At 32.7% G+C, this 22,292-nt stretch overlaps 1 protein-coding gene across 1 annotated transcript in view; it reads left to right on the forward strand.

The window, feature by feature from the left end:
• The first annotated feature begins 350 nt into the window (after positions 1-350).
• The window catches only part of LOC143066283 (pleckstrin homology domain-containing family G member 7-like), a 97,032-nt gene continuing 75,090 nt past the window's right edge, over positions 351-22,292 (forward strand). Inside the window, exons 1-2 of the mRNA XM_076239278.1 lie at positions 351-472; positions 1,360-1,496. Coding sequence (XP_076095393.1) covers positions 1,380-1,496 — 117 coding nt within the window. The 5' untranslated portion in view covers positions 351-472; positions 1,360-1,379. The remainder of the gene's footprint in view (positions 473-1,359; positions 1,497-22,292) is intronic.

The raw sequence follows: 22,292 nt of genomic DNA on the forward strand, positions 1-22,292 counted from the left end.
TCATGTCTAAATAGTCTTATACCAGTAACAAATGTGGCTTCAAAAGGAATAATTTGACTAGTCCTTTCATTCATAGCACGTTTTCAAGTACGAAACTGTCACTTCTATCTAAATCATAGTTATTAAAAGTACGAAACTGTCACTTCTATCTAAATCATAGTTATTAAAAGCAAGACTATTTTTAAGACCCACTCAATATGACGTATTCGCTTATAACTATTGGTAAGCAGTTTTAGTTACTATATGCATAATTCTTTGATATTGACAAAGTCCTGTAATTATTTAAAACACGTTTGCTGTTTAGATTGAAGAGAGATATTCAAATTGCAATTATGTTGTACACCTGATGTGGCTAGGTTTTTAGTGCTTATTTAATTGGAAATTTCATAAATCTTCCTGCATGTCTCTATAAATGTCAGTATCAGTTTTGGCGTATTTCAGAGCTGAAGTTGAGACAAGATAATGCGATTAGGTAAGTTGTACTATTATTTTACAATTTACATAATATTATTGTCTGGTCTTCTTTGTCTATCTGATTAAGTCGGTAAAGGTTTGAAGCAAAACAGAACCAAAAACGTCTTCTTTTAATTAATTTGTTCTGTCAGAAAGGGAAAGAAGAACGGAGTCTCTTGAAACAACCGGCTGATGTCAGTTAAATTGGACCAGATTAAAGCACAGAATGGATGCGCGACGCTAATATCAGTAACTGCTTCTTAGATTAATTAAACTTATTGCTGTGTGGTAGCATTATAGAATAAACTGTAATGGAATAATTCTAGACCCCTGTTGGTAATTTCCGATTTGTGTTCATTAAAAAGTTGATTGTAAGTTTAGTTATTAACTTTGTGCGTGATTACAAAAGAAAGATGTTGTTCAACAGATGATCATATTTCTAAAAGAATTCCATATTACATAGTTTACAAAGACACTTTATTGGATAAATGATCTGAGAAGAGTATAATTATACAATAAAAGTCATTGCTGTTATAAGTACAAGCTTTTTGTTGCGCAAAACGAGCAGTTACCGTGTCAAATATTCTGTTTTGTGATATGTAACAACAACATATTACGAAGGACATCAAATGATAATGCTAATGCGACAATTCTAAATCTGGTTGCTTTCCAACAAAATTCCGTTTAACTTTCAATAATATAGCGATTGACAACATAATAAAAGGAGACAATCACAAACTAATACTTTAGAGGACGGTAAGGGATGTTTTCTTGTCATCCTTTCATTAGAAGATTTGTAACCAGACGGATCTATCGTTATTAATTACTTTATGATTCTTATCTATATACTATAGTTCAGACATACACGAGATAATGTAATGAAGCTTGATCTTTGCTTGTTTCCAGAGCTATAACTTTGTTGTGTGATGTCTATACGTAGACGCCCATGTTTGAGGGGCGAGCGATGGACGCTTCAGCGCGGTAATACAATAGAGGAATTAGCGTTGGAGTGTAGTGTTGATATTGAGGATACTATATGTAAGGTAGGTAATATTTGTTTCATTGGACGTTAACAAAAATAGTTGGCTATGGTTCCTGCCTTTCTTTGACATATTGTTTTAAGTGTGGTATTTATTACACAAATATGTAAATGTTGACTTAGTTGCAGAAAAAATAAATTATATTAGTGTACAGTGCTGGTCATATACATGAAGCTTATCAATTGTTTCGGTTATTGTACATGCTTGATTTTCAAATATTCGCCCTTGGTGTTTAACAAAATATTAAGATCCGTAGAATTATGGAATCTCCATTTAATTCAGACGCTATGAAACGTTTTGTTTTTACTTGGAAATTACATTTGCTCTGAACATCTGATAACCTAATATGAATTGAAGGTGTTTTGGACACCTGATTAATCAAAATTAATACATTCTGGGTAATATCCGATATGTTTGTAATGTACAAGTGTAATGACCATCGAATAAGTTGTATAAACTAATGTGTTGCGGGTGTTTTCCAAATAGTTATTGTAATCTGATTTTAAAAGGAAATATTTTTTATGAAAGGCGAAGCTTTTAGTTTGATTATTTTGTTTTCACAACAGAGAGATATGTAGACAAATCCATTAGACAATATTCAATAGATGTAGTAGGTTTTTAGATTGTAGACAATTTAAAGTATAGAGGTTCAATTAAAATCTCTGTTTCTGTTTTACATTTATTTGCTTATTTCAAAATCGCCAGTAAATTTACTAAAATAATTTAAAATTCCATTGATCATTTATTTTTAAATGTCATATTTCATTGATCGTTAAATTTGATTTTAGTTTGCGTCATCTGGAAAAATTGTCTGAGCTCTTCGATGCTCTCATGCATCTTTTTTCAGATTGGCATTGTTTTAGTTTAAACATACTGTGGATAAAATCGGGAGGAGGGCTTCTTTAATATTACAATTTTAAAAGTATTAATTCGATAAAATGTTTGAAATTATAGAATAACTAATCGAAGAATTCAAATAGAGAAAAATATTCAACGAGTGACCGAACAACACATTAATTCACGAATGCGCGTAGCGCATGAGTTAATTATCAGTGTTGTTCGGTCACGAGTTGAATATTTTTCGATATTTGAATTCTTTGATTAGTTATTCTTTTTATTACATTGGCAATTGGCTCTTTTTTATGAAATTAATGTAGAAAATGTGAGGAACTATATGTTTTTCCTACGCATGTTTTGATCCGACGTTATCGACGTCTTGACAACGCCTATTGTTGTATGACGTCAGAGAGTGAAATAACCACGTTTATTTCACATGTGAAATTATCGGTTTTTATTTGACTGGGAAATCAATGTAATTCATTGCAACCAATGTAATAATACATTTTGACTATCAGTCACCGAGGTTATTATCAGCTCAGTAGTCAGTAATTCGGTACTGACATGATTTATAACAAATCTTTCTTAAAATGTGTGTTTATAAATGAAAAATTATATTAGAACTAAGGTTTTAGCTGGAAAAGTTGCGCTATAAGAATTTGCTTTCTAAAGATATACGTTTATGGAAAGCTTCTTAGATATTTATCATGCTGTCTTATACAATCAGTATTTACCAGTGTACAGTTATTATGGGCCGGCATTAAGCCGGTCCATTATATAATATGGGTTTGAGATTGTTACATGAGTTTCTACGGATCTACATTATTATTGTCTGCGGTATATGAAAATTAAAGATTTAAGGTAATTAAAATGAATACAATTTTTATTAATTTTTATATGAGAAGAAGATGCCAAATATTTTATAACAATGATAGTTCATTGTTTTATAATTATGCACAGAATGCGTGACCCGTATTTGGGGATTTCCAAAACCAGGTTATTTTTAGAAATGTAAACATGGTATTATATTCTTACAACAACTCGTCGTCGGAACATAGAACATGATTTATAGTATGCGTTATTTTCTCATTTTATATTCTACATGCATTATGATTATAATATAAACAGTTTTCATCATTAGAAAAACAACCATAATACAGATATCTCGGGAGTTTTTATAGGTAACATGTTTCAGTAACTGAAAGTGATTTTCAAACTTCCAAATATCCAATTGATGTTTGTTAATACTTTTCAAATATTACTGCAACCAAACTGATTGAAATGGAAAAAAAAATTGTCAAGAATTTGTCAGTTGTTACGAAGAGAATAATTTTCTATATACCGTCTAAGGCTTTCTGTTTTTTTAGTTGTAGTATGAAGCAGTTTTTTAGTCTGTCGTATATACCCAATGAAAATATGGAGGGGATATGGAGTAAATGTACATGAGACGATATAAATATTAATACATGATGATGCTAAAACCCAAATATAGAACTTTTTATTGTTGTCCTTCATCTTCAAGTCACCATGAGGCATGCAACAATGATCAATATTTCTCTAAATGGTAGTAAGCTCAAGTTATACTTCGCATTGGTTTGAGCAGAATTCATGGTTAAATATATACAAAGCTTCATTCCTGTTTTTTATGACTGTTTGTTGATACTTTTAAATTTCACAAAAAGCGAACAGAAATGAAAACATTATGTCTAGGATTTCTCAACCTTTACTGAGAGGAATACTTTGATATTTGTTTAGTCGAAGATTTTTATATCTTTTGTCAAACGAAGTTGGGGAAGGGATTTTAGTGTTTCATCTGTCCATCATAAAGTTAAAGTCCTTCTGTCTAGTTTAAACATATTCATTTATAATAGTGGGAAACAAGTGATTGCAACTTATCTTAATCCCTTTCCACTTTGCGGATGCGAGTACCGCCTTTTAGCAGAATTAGCCTTCTCTCTTACGAAATCTTCAAGGGTATCTTTTACATGCAAGATATATGGCTCTCTCTTAACATGGGTCAGCCATTTATCGTCCCCTCCCGACGGACTATAATCGTTTCTCAAGACAAAACTCGCAAATGGTGTCGTCAAAGGAAAGCTGGAACGAGGATCGCACCAGAAACCTTTGTGTTATTATCGGACCACATATGAATTATCACGTTGTGATTGGTTAAACCCCACGTGGTGACCCCCTATGAGACCGTATGGGGTTAGTAAGTTTCATATGGGGTTCATGACGCGTTAATGGCGACGTCATCTATTAATGTTGTTGTGTTTCATTGTTTATTTTTCAACAAAACGCCGCAGAAAAAGTCTAGCGTCCGATAAATTCGTTATACGGTTAACTACTGACCCCCTACGGATCCATAGAGGGTGAATAAAATGCATAGGGGACTCGGCCTCCGGCCTCACCCCCTATGGATTTTACTAACCCTCTATGGATCCGTATGGGGTCAGTAGCGAACTATACAACTTATAGTAGTCGTAAACGCTATCCACTACACCACGACTCCCCATCTATCTCTGGAAGTATAAGTTACAGTTCATGAAATTTTGTTCATAGATGCGTCTTTAATAACCAAGGGGTCCTGATAAAAATAAGGTAATCTTGACCTATATTGCACATATGAGTGACTGATTAAAGTTTGCGTTAGAGTCCATATGAGAGATACAACTCGTGGAGAAATAATAGTTTGTCAGTAGATGTGTCTGTAAAAGTCAGAATCGAGGGTCCCAAAAGATATGTCATCTTGACATACAATTCATTGATGAGGAAATGAGGTAAAAGGCTGCGTTTAAGTCCATATCTGAGATGAGAAATAAAAGTATTTTGTCAGTAGATGCTTTTGAATTTTGATAGTCACGAGTTAAAAAAACAAGTCTTGAAAAAGTATTTGTTGATATTCCAATTCATCAACTGCACTGAAAAGATATTTGATTTCATCAACTGCACAATTAAGCTATATCTTATAGCATTATCAAAACTAATTGGCTTTAACCAGTTCTGTCATTTGAGGATTAAAGTCAACTTAATATAAAGATTGTTTATTTAATATTTTGCCTTTTTTTTCACACCAAAAACCTCCATATTTCCGGCCCAGAAATTTGATGCGTGCACCAATTAACTCTCGTGTTAGTACTTGTACTAGGCACTGATTATAAGGCACCGACTATGCACATTTTGCATGTTTTCTTTTTAATAAATTTTCTAATTTTAAATTTTAAGATAAAAGAAAGTTTTAGAATGGAAGTAAATAAATTGTTTCGATCTAAGGATTTCTTATCCCAGGTGCCGTATTTGGCACAACTTTTTGGAATTTTGAATCCCAAATGCTCTTCAACTTTGTACTTGTATGGCTTTTTTAATATTTTGATAAGAGCGTCACTGATGAGTCTTATAAGCCCCAGTCCCACTAGACCACGATCTCACCACGTTCACCGCGATCTAAAACAAATTTAGATCGTGGTGAGGTCGCGGTATGAGCGGCTTGAAAATGTTAATTTTCGTTGCTTTCACGATGCTACTACGTCCTAATTACGCTTCTACAACGATCCCGCTACGATTAAACCACGTTCTCACCGCGCTTATTCTGCGACCTCACTACGCTTAAAAAGATCTTTCTACGCTCTTCACGTTCTCACTACGACCATACCACGAGTTATCCGATTGCAACAGGATCTTACTGCAATTATAGCACGTTCTTACCACGATTATACTACGTTCATACCGCGATCTTACTACGTTCTCAGCAATACCGTCAATATCGTGTATCATATCAATATAGTTCCATTCCTTCTATTTTTGATTAAAACGGAGATTTCTCGGAAACAATACAGTCATGCCACCAAAATCTAGAAGACGTGGGCGTGGTGGTAGGGGTTGATGTAGAGGCAGAGGGAGCAAAATATGAACGCCATACTAAACTCCAAATAGTATACAAGAAACTAAAATTAAAAATAGTACAAGACTAACAAAGGCCAGAGGCTCCTGACTTGGGACAGGCGCAAAAATAGTGGGGTTAAACATGTTTGTGAGATCTCAACCCTCCCCCTATACCTCTAGCCAATGAAGAAAAGTAAACGCATAACAAAACGCACATTAAAATTCAGTTCAAGAGAAGTCCGAGTCTGATGTCAGAAGATGTTACTAAAGAAAATAAACAAAATGACAATAATACATAAATAACAACAGACTACTAGCAGTTAACTGACATGCCAGCTCCAGACTTCAATTAAACTGATACTATACACATAAGTAGTATAATACTTGTCATCAAGAGATGTCGGAACGACCAATCAAACCTAAATTACAACCTATTGCTGGTCCATAAAGCTCAAATGACGATATTTTAGTGAACGATAGCAGAGATGACACAGATGTGTCAATATAAATAGGAAGATGTGGTATGAGTGCCAATGAGACAACTCTCCATCAACGTAAAAATCTATAAAAGTAAACCATTATAGGCCAAGGTACGGCCTTCAATATGGAGCCTTGGCTCACACCGAACAGCACGCTATAAAGGGTCCCCAAAAAAATACTAATGTTAAACCATTTAAACGGGAAAAACCAACGTTCTTATCTATAAAAAAACGAGAAGCATGGTTGAGCCGTTAGAGCAAATGGATATATACATTCAGACAAACAAAACCTAGGGAGTTTTTTTTTATATATTTTATGGGAAAATGACAATAAAAATGATGGTCGTAGTGTGAACGTAGTAAGGTCGTGAGAATAGCGTGATGAGGACGTCAAGGGTTTGTTAGAATCGTACTATGGTCGTGAACAGCGTGGTAAAGTCGTAGTGAAAGCGTAGTTGGGTCGCGGTGAGAACGTGATGGTCGTAGTAAGGTCGTAGCGCAATATCTCCGAATAGAATCACGCTTTCGCTACGCTCTCGCTACGATTGTACAGCGACCTTTGCGATCTTACTACGATCTTAGTGCGCTTTCACTACGCTTCTACTACGACCTAATTTCGCCACGACCGCACCACGATTGTTTTGAACATGTTCAAAGTTGGCCACGCTCTTCACGATCTTGAAGACCTCACCACGACCGTGATACGACCTTACTACGACCTACACGATCGTACCACGATCATCAAAATTTGCATTTTTTTCACAGATCGTAGTGCGATCGTGGCCTAGTGGGACTGGGGTATTATGTAGACGAAACGCGCGTCTGGAGTACTAAATTATAATCCTGGTACCTTTGATAACTATTGACAATTAAGTTATTTATTTCCTATCGTCCGGTTAGAGATTATTTCATGCATATCCAGGACGAGAACAAATAACACAATAAACCTATCTAGTATAGGGTTTAAAACAACGATATAAACACATTAACCATTTAAAAACATCTATTATCATATACTTAGACTAAATAACATATGATTTTTACCGTATGATAATAGCATTAAATTAAATTAATTCATATTGAATGTATCAAATTTTGGGTCCGACGTCCGTGAACTTTTTACTCTTTCAACTTATTTTCGGGAATCACGTAGAAGGATCAATATATGCATCTGTTATTTTTCTCTACTGTTGAAGCATATGATAAAAAGATCATAACATGTCATTTTTCATATCGCATGTATTATCAGCCCTCGGTCAATATCAGCCTTCGAGCCATGCGGCTCTAGGGCTGATATTGAACCTAGGGCTTATAATACATGCGATATGAAAAATGCCATGTAATAATCTGATATTATTCCCTCACGCGAATATACAATATGCTTGCTAAATATAAAAGCAAAGAGAAATCGTTGCTTTTTAACTTGCGTTTTATGTTTATATCAATGGAATGAACACATTTAATATTGCAACTTCGAATTACATTCATAAAGGGACAGTTAAAAACAGAGGTAAAGTAATACAAACGGATTCCATTTCAAATTATTTCAATCGAAAAATTTGATTTTCCCGATCAAGTTGGACAATTTCTAGACTAGATTATTGAATTAAATGATATCCGGACGTTATATCGGGGATTCTCATTGCCTTTACAATCCTATAGCACCTAAAATGTAAAAATGCTACTTATAATCTGAAAAATATTATACAAAGGTTTAGTGGTATTTTTTAATCTCCAGAAATAGAAAATCTCGATCTAAGTGTATGTCTAGAATAGAAAAAAAAAACGAAAGACGTAAACACATAGAAACGAATCACATCTAAGACATTTTTTTCTTACTAAAGTTGTAATTTGTTCTTGTATACAATAGGGAATCTATATTAATTTCTAAATATAATCAGCATCCAATTTATCTAAAATGTCCATCTTTGTATTCAATCATCTTTTGATTGAGGACGTGGTTATCTATAATAATCCAAGGTCATCCAAATCCCTTTGATAAAAAGAAATATATAACGTACGTATACATAATGTACGTATATACAATGTCTGATCCAATACTGCGTTCGTTAGGGAGATACATCTTTGGAATGTTTTCGTGGCAATATGTATATATTCAGTAATTGACTGATCGACATCGTGTCCAATTATTAAAAGTTAGTAAATATATCAGCATCAACTAGCCATGTTTCCAAGGGAGTGGGGGTTGTTTTTTTTTTGGGGGGGGGGGGGGCGGGGGGGATACCAAGGAAATGAAAATCCATCAATGTAACTGACATCAGCATACCAAATGAAAAATACGAACCAATCTTTAATACCAGCGTCACACATCAGCGTATAGCTCCGACGTACGCCGGGCGTGTTAAAAAAGCATGTACGCTGCCAATACGCTGGTAATTTTGGATGCATTCAACCTGTCAATCATATCTGTAACGTGTGCACAACGAGCTTTAAGCGAGTATTGGGCGTATGAGAAGCGTACCTAAGCGTTTATCGGTCGTTCAAGAAACGTATGTTGGCGTATGCCTAGCGTTTGTCTAACGTAGATAGAAAGCACGCTACGAAAGAAAAAAGTTTCTAGAACGTATTTGAGACGCGTCCCGGTCGTATCTTGGACGTTCTTTTATAGGGTGTTTGTTACAAACACACCCGCATACGTTTTAGTTAAAGTCGAACGATCTTGAAGCTTTATATTTCGACGTACTTCAAACTTATGCAACGCGAATTTAAATATACGCCAATGTGTGACGCCGGTATTAACGATTGCTAAAGCGTTCCTCTGGCGTGCAACTAGCGTATACCGATTTTGTCAATTTCCTCTTTACGTTTGGTGCACGCCGGTCTATACGCCAATGTGTGACACCTGCATAAATGAAATGGAAGAATGCAACCTCAAAGAATAAACTCATCATAGATACCAGGATTAAAATTTTATATATACGCCATACGCGTGTTTCGTCTACAAAAGACTCATCAGTGACGCTCGAATCAAAATGTTTAAAATGTCAAATAAAGTACAAAAAAAGATTTACAAATAGGAAGAGTTCGGGTACGCTTAGAACTGCTGATATGTTAATATGCTATTCCCTTTATGGAACATTGTCGGTTACTTTTTTTTTATCTATATTCAGATGTTTAGTCAACCGAGGAATTCAAATTAAAATAAAGTGTTTTTTTATTTAGTAGCTGATATTGAAAGTGTAGTGGCAATTTGTTCAGATTAAATACATATTATGTTTTATTTAAATAGCACACTTTCGTATAAAATTTTATTTTTAATCAAATATCTTAAAGGATTTTTGATAAAAAAAAATATGTTTTAAAAAAATTGATCAAATGTACATTCGTATTTACACAGTTTGCATGTCAATACTGTTGTGTTTAGCTTTTCATAGGTCAAAAACAGAATATTGCACAGGACATACCCAATTTTACATTGTGCATGCAATAGTTGTTGATCAATATAACAGTATTGCTGTGGCCTTTGCATTTGTTGAGGTCAATTTGATGTTATATCGACCTAGAGAGGCATATCGTCCTCCAACTACGTCATCACTCAATATGCTTTATAGGTTGATAAAATTCGTATCGATCTCATACAAGACTATAATGGTATAATATAACCCCACCTGGACACACATGTATCATACTGACTTAGAGTCGACCTGTAATTCCTAATTCTTATGAAACACTCCTTGATATTTTATGAGCAATTCATTTTCAAAGCACTCAATATGAATGCATTTTACGACGTAGTGACAAGCAATGTAGTTATAAATATTAACAACCATAGTATAAAGACATAATCAAGTGAAAGTTGTTTACAGATAAACAGAAAGCAAGCTGTCAGTTACTGTTGTTACTTACACTGGTTAATCTCCTTTCATCTGTCAGTTTTACTTTCGTAGTATGTTTGGTTTATTAGGTAGCTGTTATTTAAGAATTGAATGCTTCTTTTTGTAACTTCATTGGGGTGTAAAAGCGTTGACCGAAGTACATTTTGTATGAAGCGCGGAAGCGCTTCATACTAAAAATGTGCGCACGATCAACGCTTTTACAACCCTATGAAGTTACAAAAAGAAGCATTCAATACTTATAATTACATTTTTTTAACAATGATCATGAAAACACGAATTTTATTATTGTTTTATTTAATTCACCTGTGCACTTTATTGTGGGACCACGTGTTATCATGAATGAAAAGTTTTATTGAGCAATGCAATTGCTTACGGAATAACACGTAATGTGCAGTTAGCCAATCAGAATAAAGTATCATAATGAAACATACATCTAATGTAATTATATTGGATTATCAGCTCTTTATTTCAACATGAATGGTACTATTGGGCATACCATATTTTTTCATTATCACAAGATAATAGTACTAAACATTTTTTTGAAAGATGGGTTAGTACATTTCATAATTTTCTATTTCTTTATTTGTATTTATATTGCTAGATAATTACATTAGATGTATGTTTCATTATAATATTTTATTCTGATTGGCTAACTGCACATCACGTGTTATTCCGTAAGCAGCTGCATTGCTCAAAACAACTTTTCACTCATGATAACACGTGTTCCAACAATAAAGTGCACAAGTGAATTAAATAATAAAATATATAAAATTCGTGTTTTCATGATCATAGATAAATAAATATCATTATAAGTATTGAATGGGGTTGTAAAAGCGTTGACCGTGCGTACATTTTTAGAATGAAGCGCTTCCGCGATTCATACAAAATGTACTTCGGTCAACGCTTTTACACCCTAATAAATTTACAAAAAGAAGCATTCAATTCTTAATTGTTGAATAGGAAATAAATTGTAGACACTTTTTTAATAGTAGAGGAAAAAGTAAAATCACAAAAATATTGAACTCCGAAAATTCAAAACGGAAAGTCCCTAATCAAATGGCAACATTGAAAAATCAAACACATCAAACGAATGGATAACTACTGTCCTTTTTCCTATTTTGAACACACTCAAAAGAAAGTTATGTCCCTGATTTTAATTATCTTGTCTTGTTTGATAATTAATTCCATATGAATACATATTTTGTTTAAATATTGGAAATGATCGGATTGTTTAGTCAACCGAGGAAATTTACCAGTAAATTTGTAATTGGTTTAGACGTATGATCTATATGTATGAGGATGACTGTTGCCTTTAGAATTACCAGGAAATCATATGTAACTCACTCTGTATGTCGAACTGATTCATTAACCATTCACACTTACGTAAACATGCACACTTTGTGCTTTCCATCTGCAGGCAAAGGTAACGGACACTACGTTCTCTGTGATAGATGTGGTAAAATATGGACATAATGGTACATGCTAATGCTTCATGTGACGATCTCGATAACATATGTTTTTGTGTGAAATCAATATAATATAAATCCTTTAACTTTGAGTAATGTCTGATGAAGAACTTTGCTTTTAATATTTTCTTTCCTGAAATTCTGACCATTTCGAACTGTAATCCGACTAGTAAGATACTTTCAAAACCATACATTGTGTATGTGTTCGAAGATTTATCTACAAATTGGAAACATTACTGAGAGGATTCTGACATGTGTTCCTTCCGTTACTGATGCTAACTTTTCTATTTATCTGAAACGAATGTAACATTCTGACTTAGTTTATATTTGATTTACTTTCGTCTGTTCAATTGATTTATCACGTTCTACGTTTCCCTCTCCTCCTGGGAACAATAAATAAAATTGAGAATGGAAATGGGGAATGTGCCAAAGAGACAACAACCCGACCATAGAAAAAACAACAGTAGAAGGTCACCAACAGGTCTTCAATGTAGCGAGAAATTCCCGCACCCGGAGGCGTCCTTCAGCTGGCCCCTAAACAAATATATACTAGTGCAGTGATAATGAACGCCATACTAATTTCCAAATTGTACACAAGAAACTAAAATTAAAATAATACAAGACTAACAAAGGCCAGAGGCTCCTGTCTTGGGACAGGCGCAAAAATGCGGCGGGGTTAAACATGTTTGTGAGATCTCAACCCTCCCCCTATACCTCTAGCCAATGTAGAAAAGTAAACGCATAACAATATATATCATATATATTAGAGAAGTTGAAAAGATGGACCAACCAGCAAATTTAATATCTACCAGATTGTCTAGAATATACGATACTGTGTAGATAAGGAAAACATGTGTAAGTCTAAAGATTTACACAACGGTACTAAATATAAGATGACAAAGATGATTTTATGAAATCGTGTTGACAAATATTTCGCCTTAACAGATACTAGCCTTCGTCAGAGTAAAAAATGTAAACATAAATATCATATACTCGAGTATATATATAGAATGAAATTCAAAACAGTGTGGCTGTGGCCATTGATTGACACATTAAATTCATTCATTGACTGGGACAATTTAGGTGAACGTTTGTATGTAAAGACCACTGCTCACTATGTACTTTTTAAAGACACTTAAACTATGGGGTCACCAAAGGTTCTCAACACCTTAATAAAGTAATTCGAAAAATTAATCAGAAATAACACGATGTTTTGATTTATATCAATTATATAAATCAAAACATAAAGGTTATTCCTGATTGATTTTTCGAATTATTTTATAATTAAAGGCGTTAAGAAACCTTTGGTGACCCCACAGTTTAAATGTCTATCGTAGGTACGTCGTGAACAGTGGTCGTTACAGACAAACGTTCACGTAAATTGTCCCAGTCAATGGATGATTTTAATGTGTCAATCAATGGCCACAGCCACACTGTTTTGAATTTCATTCTAATACATTTGAAAACTGGCATGAAAGTACTTTCAAAATTTGCTCTTACAATTTAAATTTTTTTTTAAGTAATATATATTCATCATGCAATCCTCTAATTCCTTGTCCCGCTTTTAACTACATTTTTTTTTCCTTTTTGGTTGATACATTTCCAATATTTTACCGAAGAAGCATTTATTGTCGAAATGCGCAATCGGCGTTTAATTCAGTAAAATTGACACTGTTAATGTTATTACATAATTTCTCTTTAAAATCTAAACGGAAAACTTGATCATGTTTCTCTTTGTAGCATATTAAAATCATCATTTATTTTCCCTTTAAAGTCTGATTTATTGCATATAAAGTATTATGTAAACAACACCGTGTAAGTTAGAGCTATATTTCATTCAATAGATTGCAGTGTTTGAATCATTTCCCCGTCTTTATGGATGGCCCTCGTGGATAAATCTAGAAATCTTATAGGCATCTTATTTTTCTAAATCCTTGTGAAATTTGTCAAATTACATGCGTATATCATAAACTTTGACATGATATTAATTGTTTACGTAAGCTCTTACTGCTTTATGGATAATAAACTACTAGAAATTCAACTGAATATGTATCAAACTACCAAACAGTCGATCTACATTAAGGACAAGTTACAATAATACCAAGCTTAGATCTTTGGTCGTTTAGGATCTATTACTTCATGAAAATTCACAGATTTTTTAATTTTGTAATAGTTTTGGACCCACGAATCCGGAACAGTGGTGTAAAGCACAACATCAGAACCAATTGTAAAAATCAACTTAACTCGGCATCAGATTTGCACGAAACATAAAACTACTAGCATAAACACACATTTACAATGTTTAGATCTCACCGAAGGGTACTCGCAACTACTGCATGTAAGTTAAATGCCCCAAAAAGATAATAAATTACTCATGTTATCCCAGACTTACAATCCGTACGCATCCAATGGATTTAGCGTAAAGACGTCATAAACAGTCCGATAAACGTACGGCCTCGTGAAATGCCAAGATAGAAATACATATTCATTTCGACAGAATTGTATAACTGTATAGGGCAATACATAATAGTTAGTATGTTTTATTTTAGAAAACGATATACATAAATGGTGATCTTTTCAACAACACAGAATAATTAAATTTCTCAATTTAAGTTTAAGTTTTCATAACTTCATAACATTACCATATAACAATCTTTTAAATTGTTGTGTACATGTAGAAATGGATTTTTTTTTTAAATAAACAAATATTCCATTTGTCAATAACATCCTTTGTTTGATTGGTCATAAACAAAAGAAATAACGACAAACTCTGACAAAAATCAACAACAACAAAAACATTAGAATTGCCTAGCATTGTCATCTGTGGATAAACAGATTCATTTAGGAAGATTTAATCTGTACCGTTCATCTCTGACCTGTTATTGCACAATTTACCAGTAACAAATTATCACAATGGTTCGCAAATAGTTGTTAATGGATTCGATAAAGATCGTCACTTAACTCAGAATTTTAATGAATAAAAAGAACAATAAAAGTTGCGTGTTATATGATGCCTATTTGAATTTTGTCTATTTCTCATATGTACACAATTCAATATTGCAATGTTAAAGATGAAATGTGTTGATTTATCTGAAGTTCGTCATTTGATATTGGAATTATTAGTTATGTATTGGAAAACGTAAAACAATTATCGATATTTTCAATTAATGGAGGAACTATATTTACAACTGTGAAAATCCGTGATGCCTCGAATTAAGAATGCTTAATTGCAAAATCGATGTTACATATAGCCTAGCAAGCTGTATGAATTCGTACGTGATTTTGAAAAACTATAGTGTCCGGAATCAAAATCAATTTTAGGGAAGTATATGCAAAACAAAAAAATGTTAAACAAAGTGATGCCCCGCACTCCACTCTGAAGTAACTGTATTTTAATAAAGTCAATGTTAGATATGTGTGTGTCTGAGACACACAATCGATGCCCCGCAGAAATAAAGTATAAAATACATGGCTCCTATTATTCAAGTAAATACTCCAAAAGTTCAACTATCTTCCAAAAGAGCAAATATATATAAAAAAAATCAATACCCTGACCACATGCACACCTTAAATATATGCACAAACAGACAGCAAAGAGGAAACGTCCTGGGATTCAAACTGGAGGAACAGTTATGAGGGATAACTATATACCCATAATTAGAAAGACGGGAGGAAGGACGGACGAGAGGACGGACGAGAGGACGGACGGGGGTAAAACAATATGCCCCTCCACTTTACATAACAAATGTATTTACGTACAAGCATGCTAATCTGGTGTAGTCGGCTAAATTACGTAGCTATCAAATAAGAACGATTTATATGCTTATATGAAAATATTTGTTCCTGTGTTAAAAATTATAAACAGTAAATGCACATCAAATTAAGGTTTGATTGAGATATTCAACATTATTTGGAATAGTTTCTTTATTTTTACGTAAAAAATACTTAATAAAATGTAATAATTAGTAACAAAATTAAATAATATGTCGCTTCTCTTTTCCATGAGTTTTACATTCAGATTTGAGAAATCTAGAAAACCCTATCACTTCACCACTTTAAATTACTTTCCTCTGGGAACCAACCGTTTTCTGTACCAGGCTGTCTGAAGTTACTTTGACGAAACATTTGCCTATTAATACTATACTTATTTGATTAATTGCCGTTGCGTTGCTGTCTCATTGATTACTCATGTTGCTACCATGTGAGTCATTGTAGAAAATCAGATGTATGAACATAATATAATATTATTTGTTGTTAAAACATATTCTCATCAGGAAGTAAATATTCAAGCAAAAACAAAGTCTGTGGACAATAGAACTTTGACCAATAAGTCTAGATCTATGCTACATGTAAATAAATCTCTATATAGCACCATGCTGTCAATTCAAAAACTGTGTTACCGGATTTCCTATGTTTGTTTTATGAACTAGGTACGCTGTTTACATATTACAGATAATGAAAGCACACAGTAACTAATGATATTTATACTAATCATTTTCTCATCTGCATCATATCATTAACACAAACAATTGATATTTTTCAAGCGTTTGTGCAGTGCCGTTTGATAAACATCTAACATATACAACGAAACATCACATCTTAATTTTTAGACTCTCAAACAGTTTTAAAGAAAATCATTGTTTCAGGTTGTATATTCTCCTGATTTTTTCACAACTGCTAACGTTGGATGACTATGTTAGATTTTAGATTCTTTTCAGTTCATACAAATCTGCATTTAAAAGTAGGGCACACATGCAAACAGCCTGCAAATTAAAATTGTCAGCTAACACTTTGAAAGACTTAGCTATTAAACAAGGTCAGTCCGATTCAATATGCTAATTCATTTGACGACTGGTAATTCAATTTCGAAAGTCGTTTGACAGTTTGTAAAATGATTTTGATAATTATGTTAACTTTGCAGTGTTTTTGGAATATTCATTATGGCATCTCATTCATGAAAAAAAGTATGCATTGAATTTTACAAATAATGAAGTTTAACTAGAAAGTTTAAAGCGAGTAAAAATGTAAACAACATGAATAAAAAGTAACCGATGTTGTATTTACTTATTAACCTCAGCTCACGTGTATTAAAAAATAAAATCACAAAAATACTGAACTTAGAGGAAAATCAATTCGGAAAGTCCAAAATCAAATAACAAAACGCATACACAAAAAGTTATTAGTTTGCCAAGGATCAGAGAACAAACAATAAGGAGACTCATACATTTCATTTTATTTATTTTTTCAGTTAGAAATAATTGTATGTTCTCTGATTTAATGGAACCGAATTTACAGACTGTACCTCCTGAATTTTAACAAAGAAAAGCGATAGGAGGTCAATAATTTCTAAACAAATATGTTCTTATTTTATCTGGTAAATGCATTAGTCATCATGGAGTCCAGGACCCTCTTGGATTCAAAAATTCAAGAATAATTGTTTTTAATTTTGATTCAAATACAATATCTTAACTTGAAATTCAGACTCTGGGTGATTTTGAGGTTCAAATATTGTACAGACGTGGTTCTGCTTTTTGTATAGTGGGTTTTATTTCATTGAAGAATGATTATATCTCTCAACTTTGTTCATTGATTTGTCTGAATCGCTAAATACAGATAGTTTAAAAGACCTTCGTTTAATTCTTTTCTTTTTTTCTTTTTTGTTTGTTTGTTGATGAAATTGTACTGTCAATACTTTTAGGAAGGAGTAATCTTCTTATTTATATATATATATACAATAGATATAGAAAGGTGTGGTATGAGTGCCAATGAGACAACTCTCCATCCAAATAACAATTGTCACAACAGCAAACTATAACGGGCCCCAAAAACTACTAATGTACAACCATTTAAACGAAAAAAAACAACAGTCTAATCTATATAAAAACATGTATTTCAATGAAAGCTTCTGTGCTAGTCATGAATGTCAAATAATTAGTTTTCGATTAGTATCTACTGACTAAGACAATCGCATGTATAATATAAAAAAAATGAGTCATAATACTATATATATAAACAAGAAGCATTTACTGCAATATAGGATGACTCTGGTGAAATATTGTAGAAGAAACTATTCTTAATATGAAAAATGTGTTTTTCCGAATATCATTAATTTGGACAGCATAAATAAAAACACTAAGTAGTTTATAGTAGTACTTATTGTAGAGATATGATTTCTTTAAGGATAAAACTGCGCGGAGAACGATTGCCATGTTAAGCAAATGAAAATATCCATATTTCAGTTTAAAGACTAATGTGTCTTTTAAATTAATTAAGGGGGCTCGCGGGTCTAAATTTTTTTTTTTTATTTAATATAGGATTACTCTATATTTTTCTATAAATGAACTTTATCTTATACTAAATAGAAAAATGAAATAAAACAATGGGGTCACCGTTCGTTTACGCTCACAATCTGCATCCGAAAGAAGCATACATTTTTTGTTCATGTCCTTTTTTTTTCTGTTGAAGTAATAGGAGAAATAGCGGTAATATCGAAATAAAAAAGGCACTAAATTACAGAATTCGCTTAAATTTTACAATTATTTAGTTTATGAACAGCTTATTCGAAAACAACAATAAAAAATATAAGTCACCGATGAGTTAAAAAAGATATTTCAATTTTAACGCAAAAAAAATGCCATTTTTGCACCATAGGGAGATAATTTTGAGCTTTTTCAATGATATCTACATTTTTAAAAGTCACCTGGGGCCAACACGAATTGATTTTGTGGAATGATTTTTGCACCATATGATAAAGTCACAACTACTAAAGGTAATGAATAGAATTTGAAATGAAAAAAATAAAAAAAAAAAATTTTTTCTGAAAATCTTCATATACCCGCGAGTCTCCTTAAATAGTTCAACTAAGCAAAGAGAATATGTGAATGAATAGTAAACTACATATATGACATAAATCTTCGACCTTATCTTTATATCGTGTTAAAGTGATTCGCATTTATTTTCTGGCAAATATTAAGGTCTGTCACTAAATCTGTGTCAAATTAATTCTTTAATTTTTCTAGGATTACATAGGCTTATGTTGTCTGTTTGTATTTGCGAAAGCTTTTCTCTCGTTATTCTTGGATAATGCGGTATCTGTTATTTTCGTGACTAGACTATTGAAAAGAAACTGGGTATAAGGGGACACAATTGTTTGTGTATCTTTTCATTTTTTCATTTCTTTCTAAATTTCATCTTTTTATATTAATAAAGCTCGTTGGTGTTATACTTCAAACTAGAGGCTCTAAAGAGCCTGTGTCGCTCACCTTGGTCAACAAAGGACACAGATGGATTCATGACAAAATTGTGTTCTGGTAATGGTGATGTGTTTTTAGATTTTACTTTACTTAACATTCTTGCTGCTTACAATGATCCCTATCTATAATGAACTTGGCTCAGTAGTTTCAGTGGAAAATGTTAGTGAAAATCTACAAATTTTATGAAAATTGTTAAAAATTGACTATGAAGGGCAATAACTCCTTAGGGGGTCAATTGACCATTTTGGTCGTGTTGACTTATTTCTAGGTCTTACTTTGCTGAACATTGTTGCTGTTTACAGTTTATCTCAAACTATTATAGTATTCAAGGTAATAACCAAAAACAGCAAAATTTCCTTAAAATTACCAATTCAGGGGCAGCAACCTAACAACAGGTTGTCCGATTCATCTGAAAATTTCTGGGCTGATAGATGTTGACCTGATAAACAATTTTACCACATGTCAGATTTGCTCTAAATGCTTTGGTTTTTGAGTTATAAGCCAAAAACTGCATTTTACCCCTATGTTCTATTTTTAGCCATGGCGGCCATCTTGGTTGGTTGGCCGGGTCAGCTAGCTAGACCTCTAACTTGTATGACAAAGACATTCCCATACTCATCTTGCTAGATTGGTAGGTATGTGACTCGAATTTGTTCTACGCGCAGTAAGCACCCGAAATTTATATATCTTGCTTATACTTGCATGGAGTTTAGGATAAAAAATGCCGGCTCTGTAATTTTGCTGAAACAATTTGAGTAATTTATAAAGTTTGACTGAATTATAAATTATCTTACTAACAAATTTTGGAACTGAGGATATATGCACAATATTAGGTCAATGTCAAAGCAATATTAACTTTTTTGTACTAGGCTAAGAAACAGCTGGGAGCTCTTTGTGATTTCGTGCCAAATACAAAAGAGTTTATATTTTCTGACATTGACCTTAGAATGAAATTCAAAACAGTGTAGCTGTGGCCATTGATTGACACATTAAAATCATCCATTGACTGGGACAATTTAGGTGAACGTGTGTATGTAACGTCCAATGCTCACTATGTACTTTTTAAAGACACTTAAACTATGGGGTCACCAAAGGTTTTCAACACCTAAATAAAGTAATTCGAAAAATTAATCAGAAATAACACTATATTTTGATTTATATCAATTATATAAATCAAAACACAAAGGTTATTCCTGATTAATTTTTCGAATTATTTTATAATTAAAGGCGTTAAGAAACCTTTGGTGACCCCACAGTTTAAATGTCTATCGTAGGTACGTCGTGAACAGTGGTCGTTACAGACAAACGTTCACGTAAATTGTCCCAGTCAATGGATGATTTTAATGTGTCAATCAATGGCCACAGCTACACTGTTTTGAATTTCATTCTATACTGTTTCATTATTCAGTCATAAATTGCTACAATCATATTTATGAAAATGTAAACACAGAAATTAAACTTATTTACCATCCCTTTGGCTAAATGAATAACAAATTGTGAAGAAACTTGAAGTGACTTTAAATCGACATTTCACAAAATATTGATATGCACATATCGTTATTAGATAAAGAGAACATGAAATGATCTAGCTACAGTATACATGCCATGATTTGGTCATGTTATGATCTTGAATCAGGGACAAACTAGTTCTAAGATGATTTCACCTTTGATCGTTGTCTCCTTGTCACTCTATGTGACTATTATTAAAGCGAAACAGTGATCATATGTAAGCTTGTCTCACTTTTATGACATTTGAGCCTGCAACAAATATATGAGTAAAATAGGTCGTCATTAAAAGAAGTTCTGTTAACACGGACATGAAACAAGAAATTTGTTAAATATATATACATATAGCCATTTTACGAAATTAATGTTCTTCCAAATAAACACAAACAGTCATGAACGGTTAATCGTTATCACGATATCAAACAGTAACGGGGATATTTAGACTTTTGTCAGATCGTTTCGTATTTTTTATCTTAAGCTCAAGCAAAGGTCCATTCCATATAATTCTAATGGAACGTTTATGTATTTTCCCTTCATATCAGTTGAAAGGTGTTGAAAAAAATTCCTTGATAAAATGCTTCTGAAATATCAAATGTTTCAATTTGTTTATCGCAATATTTTTTGACACTGGATAACAGACGCTGTTTTGAAAGTAACATTCAGTTAAACAGCGATGACTTCATATAGCTTCTTAAAGGACATGAAAAAAGTTTATGATACTATCTAAAGTCACTTACATCACTTATCTCTAATGATAATGAAGGCGGCTGATTGGGATTTTTTTCATTTTTTTTCCCAATCTAAAACGATTTTTTTCACACAGTTAAAAACGTCCGTAATGCTGTTTTTCGTCAATAGTTCACGATACTGTTGTGAGCAAAATTTTACCCCATTTAGCTGACTTATTCATCCGAACTATGATTTTAAAGACGCACACAAAATAAATTTTTATTGCGAACCCTATCATAGTTTTCCATAGATTCACCTGCAAGTTACTTGTCCATTTAAACTTTTGTAAGTTCTATTGTCCAATTGAACAAATACAACAGGTATTGTTCTCTGTATTATAGTTTATGGGTCCTTTAAATTTCTTCCAAGAGAAATCTATCACTCATTGATTAGTTTACCTGAACAAAAAATTGAACTGTCAATGATAAAAATACATGTACAAATACTAAATAAGAACCCCGCAAAACTGCATGTGGCATTGTATTTATTCAATATCAATAATTCATTTTTAATAGTTTCAATATAAACACTGATTCAAGTTGATTTCTGATCAAACTTTTGTATAATTAACCTACCTACAGGAGGGTTAGCTTGTTTAAGGGGGGATAAGTTTGTTCATACTTCAGTATTTTTGATGGTAAAATGAATCTCAGCCAAGAGTTCATTGCTATTATTTAGTTGGGGGAGTTTGCAAAATGAATTTCAAAGTCATTTTCAAGATTTCAAAATTATTCAAGATGCAAAATTAAAGCGTTTTTTTAATCAAATTAATCATGTAATTCTTAAAATA

This window comes from Mytilus galloprovincialis, chromosome 1 (assembly GCF_965363235.1).
Source record: "Mytilus galloprovincialis chromosome 1, xbMytGall1.hap1.1, whole genome shotgun sequence".
Lineage (NCBI taxonomy): Eukaryota > Metazoa > Mollusca > Bivalvia > Mytilida > Mytilidae > Mytilus > Mytilus galloprovincialis.